Source organism: Barbus barbus (genome assembly GCF_936440315.1).
Source record: "Barbus barbus genome assembly, chromosome: 49".
NCBI lineage: Eukaryota > Metazoa > Chordata > Actinopteri > Cypriniformes > Cyprinidae > Barbus > Barbus barbus.
Genome location: NC_136727.1, coordinates 8,570,952 through 8,594,014, shown reverse-complemented (window position 1 = coordinate 8,594,014; position 23,063 = coordinate 8,570,952). Strand labels below are relative to the sequence as shown.

General features: G+C 38.8%; 1 protein-coding gene across 1 annotated transcript; it reads left to right on the top strand.

Moving 5' to 3' along the window:
* Positions 1–204: 204 nt before the first annotated feature.
* Positions 205–2,997, top strand: LOC306867294 (protein phosphatase 1 regulatory subunit 29-like; the record flags this gene model as incomplete). Its single annotated transcript, XM_079412893.1, has 1 exon — positions 205–2,997. The coding sequence occupies one exon, from the start codon at positions 205–207 to the stop codon at positions 2,995–2,997; it is 2,793 nt and encodes a 930-aa protein (XP_079269019.1).
* Between the last annotated feature and the right edge of the window lie 20,066 nt (positions 2,998–23,063).

Genomic DNA, 23,063 nt, shown 5'->3' with positions numbered 1-23,063 from the left:
ATAACACGGACCACGTAAAATGGGGACTATGTTTGGCATTATGGTCCCTGAACATCTGTGACTGCCCTCAAGACACTTTTCCCCCCAGAACCTGTCTTTGTAATCCTATTGGCCGTCCATCTCCTGTGATAATTTTTCTTATTTTGAGCCCTAACCTCTTTCATTTCCCACCTTGATCAAAACAAATCCAGTTTTTGCTCAAAAATGGCCTGTAGGTTCAGTTTATCTTGTGCTTTTCCACCCTGCTTTCTCATCCTCTCGCTCCCTATTTTTCTCCTGCTCCATGCACCTTCCTTTGTGAGGGGTGACTGCTGGCTAATTGAGGGGGATAAAGGCTATGTGTGGCTGGCAATCTGCAGTCAGAACCAGCCTCCGTATGAGACAATCCCACAGCATATTAACAACACCGTCCATGACTTACGGCTGAATGAAAACAAGCTCAAAGCAATTTTCTTCAGCTCCCTCAACCGATTCACCAACCTTACTGACCTCAACCTTACCAAGAATGAAATCTCCTACATTGAGGATGGTGCCTTCGCAGGACAGGCCAATCTACAGGTCTTGCAATTGGGATATAACAAGCTAACCAACCTCACAGAGGGGATGCTGCGAGGGTTGGGTCGAATGCAGTGCCTGTATCTGCAGCATAACATTATTGAGGTAATTGCAACCAATGCCTTCTGGGAGTGCCCAAGCCTTAGCAGTCTCGATCTTTCCTCTAATAAATTAACAAGGCTGGATTCATCCACCTTCACTGTTTTGGGTGGAAGGCTAATAGTGTGTGAACTGGCTGGAAATCCTTTCCATTGTGGCTGTGAGTTGTATGGCTTCCTTATCTGGCTAGAGGCATTTGATAACGTCACTCACACCTATGACAGGCTCCAGTGTGAGACCCCGAAAGAACTTTTTGGCAACCCTCTCCTGAGTCCTAGAGGTAATCCTGGAAGAAATGCTCATTCTATCCTGTCATCCAAGTGTAAAGATGGAGTGAGTGTTGGTGGCATAACAGCCCTGCCTCCTGATTTAGACTCTTCTGGGATGGGGATGGATATTTATGATCAGATGGGACCTTATCACCAGCCCACAACTTCTTCAACCACAGACCCAACATACAGCCCCACCATTAAGTTACAAACGGTCTCCCTCTCCTCCGCATCCCTCTTGGTTCAAATACCCAAGCCCTACAGTAAGATGTATATTCTAGTGCAGTACAACCACACCTATGTGTCAGACGTCATGAACTTAAAGAACAAGAAAGAAATTGTCAGACTAAACAACCTAAAGCCCCACACAAATTACACCTTTTGTGTTGCCTCCATTCGCAATTCCCAGCGGTACAATCACACTTGTCTGTATTTTGCAACTCAGGCTCCAGGGAATGGTGACTTGCGAGTAACCCCTTCTACCACCACCCATTACATTATGACCATTCTAGGCTGCCTGTTTGGGATGGTCATTGTGTTGGGCTTGGTGTACTACTGCTTACGTAGGCGTCGGATGCAGGAGGAAAAGGAAAAGTCTATTAGTGTTAAGAAAACTATCTTAGAGATGCGCTATGGGCCAGAAGCAGCTGCTGCAGCAGCCAAGGATCCTTCGGCCTTGCAGAAACTCCATGACCAGTCCCATCATCAACACCACCATGGCAAGTTGTCCCAGTCAGCTTCCTCCAGCTTGGGCGTCCTTCATAGTTCAGCCAACACCACCTCTTCACGACTTTCTTCCCTTCCACAAGTGGAGAAGATGGCTACAGCTTTCTCAGAAGCCATGGCTGCCAATAAGGGCAACTACATGGATGTAAGAACATCAGCAGGAGGAGAGGAGCGAGTAAGAGATGGAGTTGTAACAGGGTCAGGGGATGAAATCACAAAGGATGAAAATGGGATTAATGGAGATGACTCTGATGATGATGGCCGTGATTCAACATCGGAGATCTCCACCATTGCCAAGGAGGTGGACAAGGTAAATCAGATTATCAATAACTGCATTGATGCGCTCAAACTAGACTCTGTAGCTGTTGTGGCAGCAGCTGCGGCCACTGCAACTACAGCGGACAACACTGCCTCTCCACCACCTCCTAGTGTCCCTTCATTAGCCAGGGGGCTAATTCCACTTTCCCCTACCATCACAGAGACATGCCAGATCATGTCGTCCCCTAAAATCCGTCCTCCACCCCCTGTTCCTCTTGTTTTGCCCCTTTCTGAGCGGCCTGGCATCAGCGGAGGTGGGTTTCTCTCCCCTCCCTACAGGGACCCACCCCCAGCTACAGCATCACGGCCGTTGCAGAGGCAACTCAGTGCAGATGCTGCAGTTGTTCCTATCAACTCTGTTAAAAATCGCTGCAGCGTTTCTTCCGGTGGCTCTGTCAAAAGTGCTCGGGTCTTCAGTCTTGATGTCCCTGACCCTCGAAGCACAGAGCCATGCAAGTACCCTGAAAAAGGCAGCCCTGTTCGGTGCGGGGAGCCCATGGAGAGGTTGCCCTTAATAGGGGTTCAGGGAGTCAGTAATGGCAGAGGAGATGGTGGCAGCGGGGGTGGAGGGGGAGCCGGTGGTGGCAGTGGTGGTTCGGGTGGGTGTGGTGTTGTGTTTGGAGGTGGGGGCAGCACAGCTCAGCAGCACCACTTGGAGGTGCACCCAGACTACCACTGCTCAGAGCACCGACACTCCTTCCCCGCCCTCTACTATGAGGGTGCCACTGACTCCCCTGCCCAGAAAGTCTCCTTTCTAAAGCCTCTCACTCGCACCAAGAAGGACACTGCCTATTCACAGCTTTCTCCCCGCCACCACAATTACTCAGGGTATTCCTCTAGCCCTGAGTACTCCTCTGAGAGCACGCTTAAAATCTGGGAGCGCTTCCGACCATACAAGAAAAGCCCCCGTGAGGAGGCCTACGTTGCTGCTGGCCATGCTCTTCGAAAGAAAGTGCAGTTTGCAAAGGATGAGGATCTCCATGACATTCTGGACTACTGGAAGGGGGTGTCTGCACAGCAGAAACTGTGATACTTGTCAGAGACATGACAGCAGGAGGAGAGGTTGTGGAGAACAGAACCGATGACTCTTGAGACAGCTCGGCAGACTCCATCAGCAGGTGCTTTGGTCCCTATAGGCCACCACGGAGACAAGTGTTCTGAAAGAGACAGAATTAAGCAGGTGTCCCAAGCTCATTAAGGCATAGAAAAGCAAACAACCAGAAATGCACAGGAAATGTGGCACTTCAAAAGGCATCCATATTCAGTTTAGAATCCCTCCATTTTACCTTGTGTACCACCTATGCTCTCTTGCACTGTAGTTTGAAAAGATAATAGTCTTAAATGAGGAATTAGTGGTTTAATTTACAAATTCCTGAATATAGTCTCGAGTGATAACTGATGGTTGTCAAGTTGATTGTTTTGAAATATTAATTAGTAAGAAGGAAAAAAGGAGAGTTTTGCTTGGCTGAAGTAACAGGTCACACCATGGATACTGTGCTCCCTCCCATTCCCTAATGTTTGCTCAAGCAAAGCATATTCCTTGATTGGAGACACCTACACAAATTTTACACGTCATGTGTGGGACACAGTTATCAAACCAGAGGCAGCCATTTGGACATGCTTTATATTCAAGCAGTGTGGCAATTCGATAAAACTCACAATGTTAATTCCTTTTTGGCATTAGTTTGTGGAACACCCAGCCTCAAATACATTCTCTTCTTAATTTGTAGAGACTTTAGACAGTTTTTTATTTTATTCTAAGAAGGGAAAGCATACAGTGGGGTTTAAGAATGGAAGCTTTATGTCAATTTTACAAGTGGCAGCTAGATATAGACCCCATTGTAGCAAAAGACTGATATACACAAGTTGTGTATTAAATATCGAGACACGATACACAAAGAGTTTGCTTTGTTTAGCCTGTTGGAATGCAAAATGCCAAAGCTTAACTGAATGACACCACTTTGCCAAACCTAATTTGGAAGCTATAATTTCATGAAATGTTAAACATATAATTTAATCTTTTCAAAGACCTATTAAGCTTATCACAGGCACAGAAATCCTTGAACAGGCTTCACATGTGTAAAATACCTATTTTTATTTGCCATTGATTCCACATAATCAGATGCGATTTTTGCATTTCAACGATTACTTGGTCAGGTCTACATTCATTGAATACTATAATATCTCTGCTGTTATTTCTCCCTATTGATCTGGCCTTCTGTTTCCTGTTATAACACAGTTCTCTTGACCTAATGTCGGTTGTGGTCAAACTAGGGATGGTATGAAATAAATTCATGAGGTCACAAAGGTGCTAATATTATTAACACTGCCAGATTGGAGAAGTGATTGGAATTAATCTAGCCCTTTCCGGTCAGGTCATCACCCAGAATGCATCCCTGGAGTTTTTCTGGTTCGCCCTTAGCAATGAAAGGCAAGCTGAAGCTCTTCTTCTTTAGAGCAATTTATTGGCTCAAAAATACACCTCAGGCTCTACAAAACAGGCCTCTGGGCTTTTAAATTTCAAGCAAGGGCATTTTTGATGGCAAACATTAGTATTTGTTGTTAACTAATAAATGTAGATCTCAATACATTATGGTTGACCTGCACTGGGTTTTCTCAGCATTGAGTGCAAACGGCATTAGAGTTCAGCCTATACATGGAAATTGATCTTCATTTTACAGTCGCATTTGCTCAGTGTTGAAACTTATGAATTCTCAGCATGCATCAATATGTCACATCATCCTTCAAGGTTCAAAACCAATGCTCTGTAATTGAGAATTGACACTGTCAAGTCAAAATTCAAAGGTTTGCCTTGTGAGCCATTTTACTAAAACCTCTCAGAGGGTTCTCCAGATTGCAGTCAATCACAGTCTATGAGAAAAGACTAGATGAACATTGGGTACCCTGTTAAGAAAGAAGCTATATTAATGCTTAAGCTAATGTTTTTGTTTTGTTGTTGTGTGTATCTGTATAGAATAGTATGAGAATTGAACAGTATATGAACAAAGTATACATGAATTGATATGAATATCATTGACAAACACAAACCCATAGCAAGAGCTTGCAACAAAACGACAAACCCACACATGCATATATTCCACCATCATTAGCTTTCTTGAAATCTCATTTATTCCTATTTAAGACTCCAAAAGTTGTTTTTTTTCCCCAACTATTTTCCTAAACTCAGTTAGGAAATTAGTTTTCTAAACAGCCTCAAGGCTTGCGTTATTGCACTGTGGTTGGGAGATACCAAGCTAAGACAATTGGAGATAAATTATTATGCTCTTGGAATGTTTTAAGTATATTGTTGGCATATGGGAATGACAGTTATTTGTGGTTTGATTCCCTGCTGATAAGTAGTTTTTTTGGTAACTTATGTGTGTGTATGGTCTTAAAGATATACAATGTTGATCAGATGTAACTGATGGCTGACTGTGAAAACTGTGACAAACACAACCAACAAGAGAACAATCTATACTAACAATGGTTACATGCAGTATATGTACAAGTAGTATTAGATTTCCAATGGGTATGTCCAGTGAAAACAAAATCACTGTATGTGTACACGTACATAGAAACACTCACACACATATACACAAAGGCATATGCAGAGTCTACAATCTACACACAATGTATAAGTTTACAGACACATAGTCTTAAAAGTGCCCTCTTGGCACTAAAACAAAGAGCGAATTATTTTAAAGGATGGTGCCAAACATTTGTAAGATTGTAACTGTTATTTGTCAAAGTAACTGCATTATTTTATGATTGAAATGTCATTGTTGTAGTTGGCGTTTATTTAATGTGATTTTAAATTTCAGAGGACATTATATATTAACATAATAGATTGATTTTTGTCCACCACAATGCCCTCCTGATCAGGTGTCTTCAAGGCCAAAACTCCAGAGGCTTTTGCATAATTTTGATGTGTATTTTGTTTTGATTGATTCCCAGTTATATTACGTAGCTTAATACATCCTAATTGTGTCCAAATCAATATAATTAATGGATAATTTACATCAGGGCTGTATTGATTTGCATAACGATATTCTGCAGGTTTCCTATAAGAGCTCTGGCATTCTGAAAGTGGAACTTACTGGAAATACTTAAGAAAAAAAAAAACGTTTTGCTCACATAAATGCCACTGTAACTCCCACAACATGGGTGAGTAAAGTTCCCATCTATTTACAGTTTTACCGAGAACCATAGTTTCAACAATTTCTGTCCTCCCACTAATAAAGTTTTAAGCAGTGAAAGACTTACGGCCCACAATTCTCTGGCCTCCTACCATCTTGTCCATGGAGATAATAAGCCTTTCAGAACCAACCATTGTCCTCTGTTGCATGTTCAGAGTGTGATGAAGCCTTTTTGCTCTTTTTTCTCTCCTTTTTTTTCCTGCTAATGTATTGTGCCAGCGATTTCTCTTTCATATCTCTATTCCTCATGCTCCAGCTGAGTGTTCATGCTTATGCTCCTGAAGCCTTGATGAAATGAATTTGGTGTGCGGTTAGAAAACACAGAAAGGTTTTCTTGTTTTAATGAGCTGTACATGCTTTCAACTGCTTTAATCAGGCCAGGCCCCCTCAAGACCCCTGATTAGACACCAGAACAAGGAACTCTCTATGGCACCACTCCGGGTTTAAAGCAAAAAGACTCGAATCGCAGAGCATTCCCAACCCCCTTATCTTGAGATGGGTATTAACTCAGCAGGTTAACCAAGACCTTAGAGAAGAACCCGTTGTGATTGAGGCTCGAGTTTTGCATGCCTTTCAGTCAAACAATTTTGTGTAATAAGTGAACTGAGCCTGGGGAAGAGAACAAATTTAAGCAAGCGATGGATTGGCACATGTTATAAGTATAGCTTCAGTAATAAGATCAGGTTTGATGTAGATTACAAAGTCAGCTTTTATGGCAGCTTTGCATAATGTAGTTTTTCGTTTAGTTTTGCAAACTGCCTTGTTTTATGAGTAAACTATTTGAAGTTATCATGCACTATACTTTTTTTGGTGCATGTTATTCCAACTTCTTTTAGTTAATTCCTACTTTTCTAGTAGTTAATTAGGTCATTTTGTTTAAAGTTAACATAAGACTGTGTCAAGTAAAGGTAGATTTACACCATCGAGAAGCTCTTGAGGGCGAACTTGACCTTCCATGTCTACATCCGAATCCAAAAGTCTCCTCAACAAGAGGGTCCGGCTCACTATTCTGGTATGTTTTGCTCACTTTTTCCAATTCGAACAATTCCCAGTACATACAAAATTGATTGAAAATCCTGTTATGGCACATTAGAGAGATACAATGGGTTTTGAATGCTGTTTTACGTTGATTTTATGTCAGAATTCAGTTGGCACAGTCTACAATAGCCTAAAGGCACTTTAAAGACTAACTTTCAAGTTTCAATAGCAAACATTAACCCAACTATTCAAATTCTTCAGGTCAAGTCCGCCAAACATCTCCACACTTCTTGTAGGGAAGGCGACGTCTAGAAGTATGACAGGAAGATAATGCCGCCGCCTTCATACTTTGAGGGTCAAGCTAAGGTTGAGGGCTACACTGAGCAAACAGGGGAAAAGACACAAGTGCACAGTTATTTTTGAGAGAAAACAGACAAAAAGTTATAACACCAAAGATATGGCACAGCTGAACCAGATTAATTTTTAATGTGCCTCAAACATCAAACTTCCCTAGGTCTTGTAAGTTCTGTTAGGTTACAAAAAGTTATGTTATATACACTTTTAATGCATATGTACTGTATATGTCTTTGTGTATGCCAGTTTTGAGTAAAAGGCCTACAGGGGGTCTTTTGGAAATGGTGTTTGTAATGCTTTTCACCCTAAGCAGGGATTTAATTACCCCTATATACCAAAGCTGAGGGATTGCTGCTTTTTATCACACTGTGAAAAGTTTAAAATTTCCCTCAATAGGTTTTCCTTTCTGTCTGTTTTGTTATTAGCTGTCAAGGCTGGTAGACTGTTAGACAAATACATTAGTTTACAGCATGTTGAGAAAATATACCATTCAATTTCATATTTGCGGCCCCTTGGAGTAATACTAAATACAGTTTATTTTGCAGGTTGCATTGATCAGTATGGCTAGGCAAATATATTGGCCAAAGGCTCATTTACGACTTCTCTCATGTGTTAGATGCCTCCATTTCTTGTTTAACCAGGCTATCAATCTTTTCGTGATGACCATAGAGGCATCTGATTTTTTTTTATTCATACAGTTCAAGAACACCTCACAGCATTTTCCGACCCCTTTGAGGTTTCTTAACTATAGATGGTGTGAATATTTCATTCAGAGTTGCGTGAAATGCTTCGATATTTGCAAGAAACTCCAGAGACGTGGCGTATACGTAGCAGGAAAACAGACTCGTTTTTCACTCATATCCGCATGTGCACAATGCTGCTTTCCACAATCACTAAATTTAAGGCCTCTGGTTATCGCAACAAGAATGACTTTTATACATGTACAGCGTATGAGTTTTAGAAAGAGCGATAAATGTGAAAAAGAGTTTGGGTAGAAATTTAAAAAGCGGTTTGTTTCGACCTCCGGGCGTGATGTTCCATTTAGAAACATGCAAAGTGGATGTGCCACACTAGAGTGAGTGATTAAAAAAAAAAGGGGAAACACAATGAGATATTCACTCGAAAAGGAAGAGGAGGAAAACACAAATCCTCTTAAAGTGAGGGACATGGTTTTGCTCCTTGGTTTTCCTTTAAAACTTTAAAAGTCAGCTTGAAATGGCATTTGCAAACCATGTTACTATTGTTATGGTACAGGTTTTTAAGTGAAACAGGATATTCAATGAGATCAGAAGTGTGGGATATTATTTTATCCAATGGGAATTTTTTGGATAGTGGAAACTGTCTCCATATTTAAGGTGATTAGAGGGGGGAGGGGTTGAAAAATAAGAGGACTTAAATGTCAGATGAAGAGGAATGTCATTTCTGTATATTTTGATGAAAGATTAGTAAATACTCTATTTGGATTTCATGTTATTTTTTTAACAAAGGTTCACCTAACATTTTGCTGAGGGAGCAGATACAAAGCTATGCATTACATGAAAAGCACATTGTGGTTACAACTGCATTTTGGGTTTATGCTGAACTGCACACGAGTAAAACATGTTTGAATTTGTGATATAATTTTGGGTAGTTGACATCACGTGGCATGACCAAGCTAAACTTTTATTATTATTATTATTATTATTAAAATTTCTACACTACCATTGTCAAAGGTTTGAGGTCACTAAGACCTTTTATTATTATTATTATTATTTAATTTATTTATTTTGAATAAATTAATACTGTAATTCAGAGAAGATGCATTAAATTGATCAAATATGGCAGTAAAGACTTTTTCAATTTTGCAAAAAAAAGAAATTAAAGCTGCTTTTTTTAAAGTAACTTTTTTTTTTTTTTTTTTTTTTTTAATTTACTAAATTTATATAAGAGTACACAATGAATCAATTTTACATTGTTTTTGTCTTGTCTTGAATCATTACTGTACGCCTATAATAAGTGTTTATGTTTGGACTATTTTAGATTGGTTCGGGTAGGTACCGTCGCGGAGTAGCCCAGTACCTGCATGATTCGTCATAGACATAAACAGAGAGAACTAGCTCTGGCTACAATGTTCTTCCGCAAGATGCACGCAATTCTATTTATTAACCCCTAGAGCAGTTAATACGGACTGCAGCTTTAAATAAATGCTGTTCTTTTGAATTTAAGAAAATAATTCTGAAATATATAATAATAATAATAATAATTTAAGCAGAACAATTTTTCAACATTGATGATAATAAAAATGTTTCTTGAGCACCAAGTCAACATATTAGAATGATTTCAGAAGAATCATGTGACATTGAAGACTGTGACATTCAGCCATCACAGGAATAAATTACATTTTAAAATATATTACAATAAAAACATCTATTTTATTTCACAATATGACAGTTTATACTGTATTTTTTATTAAATACATGCAGCCTTGGTAAGCTTAAGAGACCTCAAACTTTTAAACGGTAGTGTACCGTATGTTAATAACCTTTTATGTAAAGGGTTGAAGTTTCATTCTAAATGCGTTGGATGTACAAGCCAGCCGTATGCAGCTGTGCTTCAATTGCTTTGCCCTTTCTGCTGGTTTGCCTTGCTCTGACCTCCGTCGGGTTTAGTTCCGTTTATTAAGTTCTTTTATTTTGAGTAGAGTTGAGTTGATGAATTCAGACAGGGCTATAAGTGTATGCACTAATGCAGACTCAAGGACGGCTCTGCTGCTGTCAGTACATAGTAGATAAGACCACTAAATGAGGCCTTTTATGTCCACTATTTCTAAAACCCTGCTGATGATTTATTGCTATTCCGTATTGTAAGTAATGAATTCAAAATGAGCCCTATTTGCTTTATTTATTTTTTAATTGAGTCACGCTCAAATCTTCAATGAACCTCTTTAAATATCACTATCAAAGTCATTAGCTCGCTTATGTCAAATAGCCAAATTACTGGATTAATCTTGATGTTACTGTAATGGAGATAGATGGCCTGTCCGTTTTTGTCAATCCGGAGCCTTTTAACTGATAATACATTCTTGAAAAAAATCTAAAAATCCAGGTTACCCATCATCTTAAATTAACTGCTAAAAATACTGCTTCTGGTTTCATTCCAGGCATATAGGCTAGTCCTTGCTAGCTTTTCTTTTAGCTCAGTCTTTTTCTCTCAACGTTTGGTGGAAAAACATTCCCAAATGAAGAGGATGATCCAGCTCCTAAATAAAAGAGCTTAGTTGGTCTAGTTGGCGCTTTCGTTGTGCCCTTTTTATCATTCCGACACAATTTCAAAAGCCTTTATGATTGGGGAATCAGGCATAAAGCTAGCGCTAAGCTAGCCATGGTGGTGCTATCAGTTTCCAGTAATATCATTTAATGAGGTTTGAAATTGCCAACAAACAAAGCTGCTAACAAAGCACTTAGCATCATGCTAAAGATTCTCTGTAGATAGAGATGTTTGTTGCCTGACAGTGTGAGGATTAGCATGCTAGCTTGTTATGAAATGTGTAGTTTGTTCATTTTGTGTCTGGCATGGTTTCACATATGCTAAGTGAGTGACTAGCAATCAGGCAACTCATTTTCCTCTGTTCACATTTGACGGTCATCTGAAGAGAGGGTAATTTTACATAGCAGCTTGTTTTCAGCCTCTTGCCGGGTGTGATATTCGGAACGTGTCTAATTCCAGCGGTCTCTAAATGAGTCTACGGCCAGCATGTGGGATCTTGTGCTCTCTGCATGCATAATATGCTGGAGATAATCATCTTGGAGTAAGCGCAGCATAGCAATCTGTTGGCGACAGCCTGGAAAGCGCCGTGTTGATTCAAGTTAACAGATACTTTGATGCATTTTCCCATTTTCACCTTTTTGATTTGATTTATGTGATATTGCAAATTCATTCTCTTGTTTTATCTTAAACACTAAAAGTTATTAAAAACAGTGATGTATTTCCAAACTTGCATAAAGGCCAATGGTTGCTTGAAGTTGTTGCCTAGAGCTGATCAGGAGTGCGTTGTGGGAATCTGGCATTTTAAGATAATTATCTAGGCTATGAATCATATTAAGTTGGATATATGTGTTTGTGTATAATCTTTTATTAATTTATTTATTCTGTGTCAACGTGCACGATCAAGTTTACAATGTTTAGGCCACCTGAATGGAGTCACTTATTGAAATGAAGGAAATGCAAAACATCTGTGAATTTTGTAAAGAGTCTATGACTGTTTTTCTACCAAGCTTGTTCTGTATATCATTTTTTTTCGGGGCGGGACCAGAGTGTATTTGGGGAGGGTTTTTTTTTTTTTTTTTTTTTTTAATGGTCGGGGTCGTGCAATGATCTGTAATTAAGATGACTGAAACTATAGACTGAAAAAAGACATGAAAATGAAATAAAGTGTTATATTTGCATGATTTCCTGTATTTTCAATGAGCCTAAAATGTATTGTTGTGTATATTGAGTGGATGTATGTCAAAAACACTATGAAACTGAAATTCAGAGGTTTTCTGTGATGTTTTGTCATTTTATTTTTCCCCGGGCTTTATTGACTTACTTTTTCAGGCATTGCTTCCACTGCCATCACATTTAAACTCATTTACATGTATAATGTATTCAACTGCCACAGTAAATTAATCAATTACTTGATAAAAGATAGGTCAGATCATTGTCAAACGTGACCATTTACATCAAAACTTTGTAAATGTTACTGTGTACCCTTAATTTTCTTTGGCCTTCATCATACAACTCAACTCGAACTAATCAGACATTTTCATTCAGTACTAGTGGGGTTAATTGACACGCATCTCTGTTTAAAAAAGATGAGCATTCATTGGTCGGAGAGATCAACCGTTGAGAATGCTGACAACAAACTATTAGCAATTGCGAATTAATCCCATTACTAATTAATGCCAACTCACCTTGACCCAGGAACATAGAAATTGCTTTAGCATTTCACTTAATTGTTTAATTATTTTACATATTTAATGTATTCCAAATATAGTAGTGAACTTGATGAGGGTCCTTCAGTAAATTGGTTTCGGTGTCACCTTGGTTATTTGTTGTCTCCAGTGGCATTTCCAACCCATTTCATCGATATTTGTTTAAATTTCTACCTTATGTTTGTCTACTACTTTACTCAACTTAGCAAGAGGTTAATGTAGAGAAGTCGGTACACGTTCAAGTGTGAAGTTTACCTCGCACATTTGAGTAGAGTTCATCTTGGTTCCTCTTGTGCTGAAGTCTTTGTTGTTCTTTAATTTTTTAACAGCATTGATTAATCGCCTCTCCTAGTTATTGATCTTCAGACATCCCAGAAGGCTTGTCTTCAACTGCTTTCTTAAGAGAGGTTTATTATGAAAGCGTCTTTGAACTGTCAAAACAAGCCCTGAAAGGATAATTTGTCAACTCATTCGATTCCTTGTGAGAATTCCTTGTGAAAATTGACACTCATGACAGTTGAAGTTCTCTAGAAAATCGTATCCCTTGTTGACTTAATTACGAGATACTTATGTATAATTCACAGTATAAACTGGGAGTTGGAAGTCTGAAAACCACTTGCTCAGAGACTACGATGGCCCAAATTCAATCCATCTGACAAATAAACTCCACCAGCCACAATCGATTGGACACATTCTTGCTCCAACCCGTGTGGGATGGCGGAAATAGCATATCTGCTGGTTGCAAAAGTCAGTTTGACCACTGGAAGTCTTTGTGTGTCTGATGAAATAGTTTTCATCCCATTAATCAATTTGAGATTTGCAAAAATAAGCTGTTACTGATTTTGAGTAATTGGGTTCCACACCCAAATGTGATCGCTGGCCTCTTGGTTTACCTGTACTTAATTGACCCCGTCTCTCCAAGAGGACAAGATGTTGGACAAGAGGTCACAGGTTATGTTCGCTTTGATCACCAGAGCTAGAAGCTCTTTCGCACCTCATTACGATGAAGGGGAGATTGATTTTGGATCCATGTATGAAATATTCTTCCTTCTGCATGGACCCATGAATACAGTTGAACACTGGTCCATTGTGACATTCATTGCTCTTTTTGTTCTTTATTTGGTGATGATTCTCATTCTTTGTCTCTCAATTTCTGTACAAAAGATCTATTTCTATATTTGCAATAAATTTGTATCAAAAAGAACACGTATGTGTTGAGTTCCATTCCCCTGCTCAAGGACTGTTTTTATTGAGGATCTATCTATCTATCTATCTATCTATCTATCTATCTATCTATCTATCTATCTATCGTTCTATCGTTCTATCGTTCTATCGTTCTATCGTTCTATCGTTCTATCTATCGTTCTATCTATCTATCGTTTTGTCTATCATTCCATCGTTCTATCGTCTGTTGTTCATTTTAGTTTGTATATTGTTTTTATATATCTCATATATTCTGTTTTTATTTTTTAAGTCAAAAGACAGTTACATGATATTCAATTAAAATTTTTACTTGCGTTCAAATTGCAGTTCTGCATCCTCAAGGAATTGATTTAATCTAAATTAAATAATTTTATTCTTTAATGAGGTCTTAATTTAATTATTGAGGTACTGCCACAGTGATTTAATGTTTTAATGTCTTTCATTTGCAGGCTTAGCACATATTGAAATGCAGTTAAATGTGATTAATTGGATCCACCTTTTCAACCTTTTTGACACAGAACATTGAGCTTCGGTTGCAACCAATGAATCTAATGAGAAAGCACAATTTTCTCCCATCATGACTGAGCAAATGGCCTGAGAGGAAGAGTGTATGAAAGCGAGAGACTGAGTGATGACTCTGACTCAGCTAATGTGTTGTCAGTGTTTGCGATGACTAAAATGAGGTAATGGCAAAACATCATGCACTTTTACACACAAACACTGTAGGGTTTCAGAGTGAATCAGACAATTTAAGATTCGATCAGAAAAGTGTTGAAACACGAGGAGCTGAATTCCACAGAGATCGTAAATCAGATCCTAGCACCAGCCAGCCTGAAGCAAGCCATAGCAGCTTTCAAATTAACAAGAAAAGAACACATTGATAATTTCAACTCAGGAAGGAGATGGATTTTTGGGGCAAGAAACCCAAGATTAATGATTGAAGAGACAGCATCATGACCATCACATGAGGGAAATCATTAGTAGAGACTTTGTTGGGTGGTTTCCCCCACCCAGGACAAAGACCAGGCTCCTTCTAGACCTTTTGTTCCTCACAAAGCACATCCTCACGTTCACAGAACGACACCGAGGCTGTCTTTTCCAGGTGTAGATGCACCAAAATGATCTCAAAAGACTTATAAACGAATATCAGTCCATTGCTTAAATCCATATAATGTATGTAACCCACACATTTGACTATCACGTTCTAAACATGTTTGGTCTCGTACTGTATCGCGTATCTTGTCAGTGTGTGCACTTGCTTGGCCATTTTTAGTTGATAAACAGGAAAGTGGGTTCAAGTGCCAGCAGAAGGCAGTGTAATGAAATAGTCTTTAAGAGATGCAGTCTATCAGCGGAAGTTTAAAATCAGCTCATAAGTGTATTTACTTGTCTCAACGTTTAGCGCATTTGCCGTTGCTAGGAAACGGTTATTTTGTTTACTGTGTTGAGAGGTGCTGAAATCACGTTTGGTCTCTTACTGTATCGCGTATCTTGTCAGTGTGTGCAGTTGCTTGGCCATTTTTAGTTCCTTACGCTATGCTTTCTTAGCTATGCTATGCTTTTTTTTTAGTTTTATGTTCCTTCAAACGACAACTGGACTTCCAGCCAATCAACAAACTTGGGGAAACCCCTTTATACAACGAAGGGAACACCCTACACAGGCAACACAAGTGCCTCCAGATTCTAGCTGAACTGGTGCATTTAATATGAAGTTTAACAGCCTCACTTAGAAACTCAATGCGAGGGTTAATTAAATGATTGATGGTTGTACAGGTCTAAGCAATTGCACATATTGCTATAAACTTGGAATTTCACATTTTCACTCTCTTAAACTCATTCTTTCATCACTTTCTCTCTTTCTGCAACTTGTGTGAATGTGCAAGCATGTGTTTGTGTTAGATTAGTTTCTGCCTTAGATTTATCCAATAAAGTCTTATTCATACTGAAAAGAGAAATATCTTGTGTTTTGTGCTTACAAGTTAATGTCTTAAACTGCCGATCTTGTTACTGTGCTAATTAAGTGTTTTCACTATATTATCCATAGCAGAGTCGATGTGATACAGCTCATTCAATGAATCACTGGCCAATTCAGTGATCAGCCGTAAAACTGTGATTCTGTCCAAATTCCCTATAAAATATTAAATAATTCCCTTTGAGCTAAATTGATCTGTTTGCATTACAAACACATACACTCGCTATAAGCAAATAGACAAAAGCAAGAAGTAAACTGTCCTAAAAGCACATACCCAGAACGCACCCATAAACAAATACACAGTTTAACACTGTGCACAGCCAGTAAAAACTGCATAGCAGTTCAAACAAGCAGACGGCATCAATGTTTATCTTGTTACGGTATGTTGGCCCATTAAATCATTTGGCTCTATAATTTCTCATATTTGTACCAACCTATTTGTAAGTTTACATCAACTTCTTATAACGGAACCAGAGGGTTGAGTCTAATTCGCTCACTGTGTGTATTTGGAGTGCCACAGCAACCCCAAACCTGACCATGCATGTCCACTGGGATGAAGAGGAGTGGGCGTTTTAATTAATTCTTTATGGGAGCTTAGCAGCAGGGCATAGTGGGACTGACATATTGTCAGAAAGTTAGAAAATGCTGAAGTTCCTTATACTCACTTCCATTTGTCTGGGCCTAGCACTTGCTTTTATCTTTTCTCTTCATCAGATTAAATACTGAGAGCATTATATTGTGCTTCAGTTTATGATGTATGGAGCCGTGTGAGCCGTTATGGTGTGTGTCGAGGCTGTAATGAGTGGGCTGGATCAATAGAGGGGTGAGGAGGGATGGAGTTCTCATACAGCACCCCACTCACTGATTTAAGGGCCAAGCAGGGTGTTTATGTCCGCCAATAGCGGAATAGACTCACTCTGCGTCTTGTCCCCATTCCTTATTCATTTCCTGCTCATGGCATGTCAGGAACTGCAATGAAGGGTACGACTGAACTCCCCCTTGCCCTCAAGACCTTGATGGGCTATTCCGAGGTCCTCTCCTATTACTCATTTGAATGGTCATTGATGGATTCCTCCAATCAATGAAACACACTTCTCCGGTTTAATCAGGAGTATGTCTGGAATTCTAATCTTCAGATGTGTTTAATTCCAAGCATGCAGGTTTTTGTCTTTTGTTGAAAATGTTTTCGGTTATAATTAACTGTTGTAGGACTATTGAAGTTCTGTGGAGAGCCACATTAAATACATTCTGTTAACAGCCACATTAAATGAACGGTTCAGCAGGTTCATTTACTTTGAATTTTTGGACTGACTGTCTATAATGCTCCTCAAATTCACCCTAGTGATGTCTAAATTTCTCTTATGTATTTTAGAAAGCGCTTTGGTCCGATTGATCAGATGTGAACAGCTACAAATATCTGACAACTCAGTGTTACACGTTACCAAAATCGGTTAGTCTGTTTCACACAGAATGATTGTAATGTTAACCAAATTCACTCCAATGATGTCTAATCTCTTCTTTTTCCTGGTTTAGAAAGCTTTTTGGTCTAAAGTGTACAGCTGCACAGCAGGACCACCAAGTTCAACAACAACAATGGTTACAGGTTACTAAAATTCGTAACCGCCCTCTATTTCACACAAAATGGCTTAAATGTTATCCAAATTTTCTTTGGTGGCGTATCTGTTTGATCATCTAAAAAGCATTTTGGTCTAAAGCGAATGGCTAAAAATATACAGCAGAGTCACCAAATCTGACAACCCAGTGTTATAGGTTACCGAAATCCATTACCCCACTCTATTTCACATAGAATGTCTTTAATTTTATTCAAATTAACTCTAGTGATGTCTAATCTTCTCTGTTTCATCCTCTAGAAAGCATTTTGGTCTAATGTGCTGGAGATATACACTCACCTAAAGGATTATTAGGAACACCATACTAATACTGTGTTTGACCCCCTTTCGCCTTCAGAACTGCCTTAATTCTACGTGGCATTGATTCAACAAGGTGCTGAAAGCATTCTTTAGAAATGTTGGCCCATATTGATAGGATAGCATCTTGCAGTTGATGGAGATTTGTGGGATGCACATCCAGGGCACGAAGCTCCCGTTCCACCACATCCCAAAGATGCTCTATTGGGTTGAGATCTGGTGAGTGTGGGGGGCATTTTAGTACAGTGAACTCATTGTCATGTTCAAGAAACCAATTTGAAATGATTCCAGCTTTGTGACATGGTGCATTATCCTGCTGGAAGTAGCCATCAGAGGATGGGTACATGGTGGTCATAAAGGGATGGACATGGTCAGAAACAATGCTCAGGTAGGCCGTGGCATTTAAACGATGCCCAATTGGCACTAAGGGGCCTAAAGTGTGCCAAGAAAACATCCCCCACACCATTACACCACCACCACCAGCCTGCACAGTGGTAACAAGGCATGATGGATCCATGTTCTCATTTCTGTTTACGCCAAATTCTGACTCTACCATCTGAATGTCTCAACAGAAATCGAGACTCATTAGACCAGGCAACATTTTTCCAGTCTTCAACCGTCCAATTTTGGTGAGCTCGTGCAAATTGTAGCCTCTTTTTCCTATTTGTAGTGGAGATGAGTGGTACCCGGTGGGGTCTTCTGCTGTTGTAGCCCATCCGCCTCAAGGTTGTGTGTGTTGTGGCTTCACAAACGCTTTGCTGCATACCTCGGTTGTAACGAGTGGTTATTTCAATCAAAGTTGCTCTTCTATCAGCTTGAATCAGTCAGCCCATTCTCCTCTGACCTCTAGCATCAACAAGGCATTTTCGCCCACAGGACTGCCGCATACTGGATGTTTTTCCCTTTTCACACCATTCTTTGTAAACCCTAGAAATGGCTGTGCGTGAAAATCCCAGTAACTGAGCAGATTGTGAAATACTCAGTCTGGCACCAACAACCATGCCACGCTCAAAATTGCTTAAATCACCTTTCTTTCCCATTCTGACATTCAGTTTGGAGTTCAGGAGATTGTCTTGACCAGGACCACACCCCTAAATGCATTGAAGCAACTGCCATGTGATTAGTTGATTAGATAATTGCATTAATGAGAAATTGAACAGGTGTTCCTAATAATCCTTTAGGTGAGTTTATAGCAGGGTAGCTAAATCTGACAAAGTGTTACAGGTAACCAAAATCTGTTACCACCCACTATTTCACACAAAATGGCTTTAATGTTACCCAAATTCACTCTAGTGGTGTCCAATCTCTTTTGTTTCATACTTTTGAAAGATTTCTGGTCGAAAGTGAACAGTTGCAAAAATACAGTAGAGTCACCAAACTCAACACCGAGTTACAGTTTACCAAAATACCAGGTTATCCTACTCTAATTTGCACATATTGGATTTAATGTTTCCCATATTCATTCTGGTGATATCTAAACTTCTCCATTATACATTATAGAAAGCATTTTGTTCTGATGTACAGCCTTATTTTCATATATTCTGTCTTCATATTTTCGTCGTTGTTGACATGCCAAAACAAAAACTGCGTTAAGGAACGTTTTCATCAGTAATTTTGTTGACCCTATTAACACATAGGCCTAATATCTTTCATTGTCTAGTCTCATTGCCTGTTTTCCCATGCCATCTTCTACTGACGTTCTGAGATCTTCAGTCTCATGAGGTGCACTCTACTTCCTTTGTACACAACCTCACTTTGTAGTACTTTATAAATGTGGTCCTGTCGACTTCCTGAAGGCAATGTTGATCTTAAAGGCTGTTTTCCGTCCAAAGTACTGTATTGCCAAGAGGGAAACACCATGGCAAACATGGTCTAACAGAGCTGAAAATTGCGGAAAACTTGAGACAATATTCTGTTTCTCGCACACAAACAAACACTTACCCATCATCCCCTGCTGCAGCTCCCTGAAGGTGGGAAAACCTCTTCCTTTCCATATTTTAACAACAATATCATGTACGTGAGTTGGATGTGATAGTCCTCTGTGCGTTACAAGCTTTGATGCAACACTAGCTCACATTTTTTTGGACTGCAGTGATCATGAATCTGCAATTCTCCATATGCAAACAAACCGAGGCTCATGTGAAATGAAATTAGCAATACTCGGTTGAATGCTACAGTAAGCAATTAAGAGGACAAATCAAAGCCTTTAATCATGTCTAACTCTATAGGCGACTTCAGCACTTATAGCACTTTGGTCCTACAGCACACTGCAAATAAATCCATTAACTGAGGTGTTTCACAGATAATATAATGGGTGTTCTGTTCCCCACAAAAATGCATTTTTATGACACATCCTTGTTGATTTACCCGTCTAACAGCTACCAGCCTTGATTTGTTTATTGGAGAACGAAACAAAATCTTCAAGCGAGTCAATGATTCATTTATGTTTCATTAGCTCTGTTTATCTTCTCCTGGAGTGTTTAAGAATTAGCCGCATCATGAATGTGGTTCATTGTCATCCTCGTGGTTCATCTTCGATGACTAAAAACCCTGGAGGGTTTTGTAAGCCCCTGACTTCCAACTCGTGATTACATTTCTACCGATGTTTTTCAGTGTCTGTCTACCAGTAGTACAAATCTTACTCCAGGGCCAAATAATAAACAAGATGCTAAATTATAATGTAGGGTATGAGTGTTTGTTGTGTTTAGTAAGTGTCTCTTTCTTTAACCTACAGGCACTTTTGGCCCTGTGGACTTTTAAAACACCCCTCCCGCCCCTTCCGAATGATGAATGTCAAAGGGAACCAAACTGTTTGTTTAGGATCCCATTAACTTTTACTGTATGGAGAAAAACAGAAATATTCTTCAAATTTTCTTCTTTTGTGTTCCAAAGGTGAAAGAAAGTCTGGTTTGGAATCGATAGGAGGGTGAGTAGGAGAATTTTTGATTTAGCTATCCATTTAAATTGCAACATTTGTGTAGAGCAATTAAATAATGTGTAATTTTCACAAATTATAAGTAAAAACAACACATAACAGTAGGTGACACTCTAAAATGTATCACAACAACAGTTTTTGGATATTAATTTTTTTGCTTTCAAATAGTAATATATTCTCTTTACACTATGTACAAACGGCAGTATTTTCTTTGCAATATGTGTAAATAGGTATTGTAGTACATTATAAATCAGTATGGAATAACGTATTGAGTGTAAATGATAATTTTTATTAATTAATAAATGGATGCCACTTTATTGGAACAATAAAGCCCTCCCTATATACCCTAACCCTAACCGATAAACAGAGCACGTGAAAATGCGTATAAATAGTACGGCAAATAAAAACTTGTGGTATTGATATGCAAAAATTGACTTTGGCGTGCATATGATACGTACATGTTTGGCATGCACATAATACGAAATTTGTTGGTGTGCATATGATACGCATCTACCCAAATATATACATGCCAAAGTAATTTTTTGTGTTTCAATACCACAAGTTTTTGTTTTTATTTGGCGTACTATTTATACACACTTTCACGAGATCGGGTTGGATAAACACCCATGAGGCACTTTATTTTTATTAGAGGTACGCGCTTTATTACCTACGCCACAGAGCTGTTGTTTAACAGCAGTCTTTTATAATGTTGTCTAGCCCAACCACACGTTGGTGGGCAGAGTTAGTGTAAATAGCCTCTTTCAACAAGGTGAGCTATTTGCACTTAGTGTAAATACACAATCCATATTCCCGCTTAAGCTTAGAAAAGTGCATTGCAATTTTGCCGTGATTTCCCAAATTATAACCCAAATGCAAATTTTGCCTATACAAAATTGGTTTTATAACTAATGGCTTCTTTAAAAGTGTGGGAAAAAGTAATGAATTTCTAAACTTGGGTCTGTAAGGGTTAAGCTTCTAAAAGTGTCCAAATTCAGAGATAGTTACAGATACTTCGCTAAAAGTGTGTTTTAAAGTTCACAATAACCCCAAGCACAGTTTCGTAATGAGTAGAAAGGACCCAAAGTATATGCACCTTTATCAAATCAATTCAAGTGACGTGTAATTATGTCCAAAACTGTCCCGGCTCAGTTAGCAGGAGTACTAATTACAACACAAAAATACCCGGCAGTCATTTTCATTTCAGAAGAGAATCAGATTAAGTCCAAAAGAGATGAGAAACACAAGAGAGGAAAAACACAACAGGGAGTGCTGCAGGAGAGATCCGTACATCACGTTATCCTCCGACACTGTTTAATTAATCTTTATAGGTTTCAAACGGAGCGATGGACTCCAAAGACAAGCAATCTAATTATAGATGGCATGTATAAATATAAATAAAGTCTCAAGTGTAACTGAATTAGCTGAACTGCTTTTTGAGAAAGCGTGGCTGTCCATTGTATGCCTGCTATGATTTGGCCGCACTTAAAATCAACACAAAATAGCATAAGCAATCCCATTTAACTTACAAAATGTGACATTAAAGTGAATATGTGAATTTTTTCATCAGGAATTGATTTGATGGTGAAAAGTGGGTGTTAAGTACCAGAATCAGTGCATCACCTACTTTTAAGGCTTTGACTGTTGATGCAAACGTCAAGAGCATCTCGATGGATCCCAAAGATCAAGACAGTTGTTATTTGAGCACTTGAGAGCATTTCTGGTTTGGGTTGACAGTAATTGTTCTCCAATTATTAACACCTTTTTCACTTTAAAATAACCAAATCGAAAGAAACCAAACCTTTTTCATTCCCAAATCTGAATTTAATGAAAAGAAGCCAGTTTTGCACTCAAAGTAAATGTGAACTTTCAAAGAGATGTCAGTTCTTGTTTTGAATGGATCTTGTTCGTTCCTCTACCAATTCAACAGAAAATAAGCTCAGCTAGCAAGGTCTGTATTCTGAAAAATATTTGATTAGGAATATCTGTAATGTAACCCCAATTGGACTGTTAGAATAATTTTTCATCTTCATTTTTGTCCTTCATGTCTTTCAGGTCGCTGTTTTTATTATGTCTATTGTGAAACATAACATCTCAATATGTGAAACTCTCAAGCAACAGTTATCACAGGAAAAATGCTAACTTGGCTTCATTTTGCTTCAAGATGGCTTCATAAGATTACATGCAGCTGGTGAGTTTGGATTTTAATATTATTTTGCGCATTCACAGTACCAAACCCACTTTATTTTTAATGAGAGCTACAGGCTTTCACCTTTCGACCCTCTTTTAATGAGTTCATGCTTTCCTGGGAATAATCCTCAAACTCCATAAGCCACAAATTAAAGTTGTTCAGAAATACTCACAGCATGTCAAGGGTTTCAACTCACTACTGTGAATGAAGATCCAGCGTTTCTCTCCTCGAAATAAAGACCAAATCCCTGTATGAAAGACATTCATGTGTGGGTGACCAAGGCATGTAACACATTTTGTCTGCAATCTAATATTTTATTTTAGTTTAGTTTTTTATTTATTATTTTATTTTCAGTTTGCTTATTTGCATGGTCAGGTTATGCCATTAATA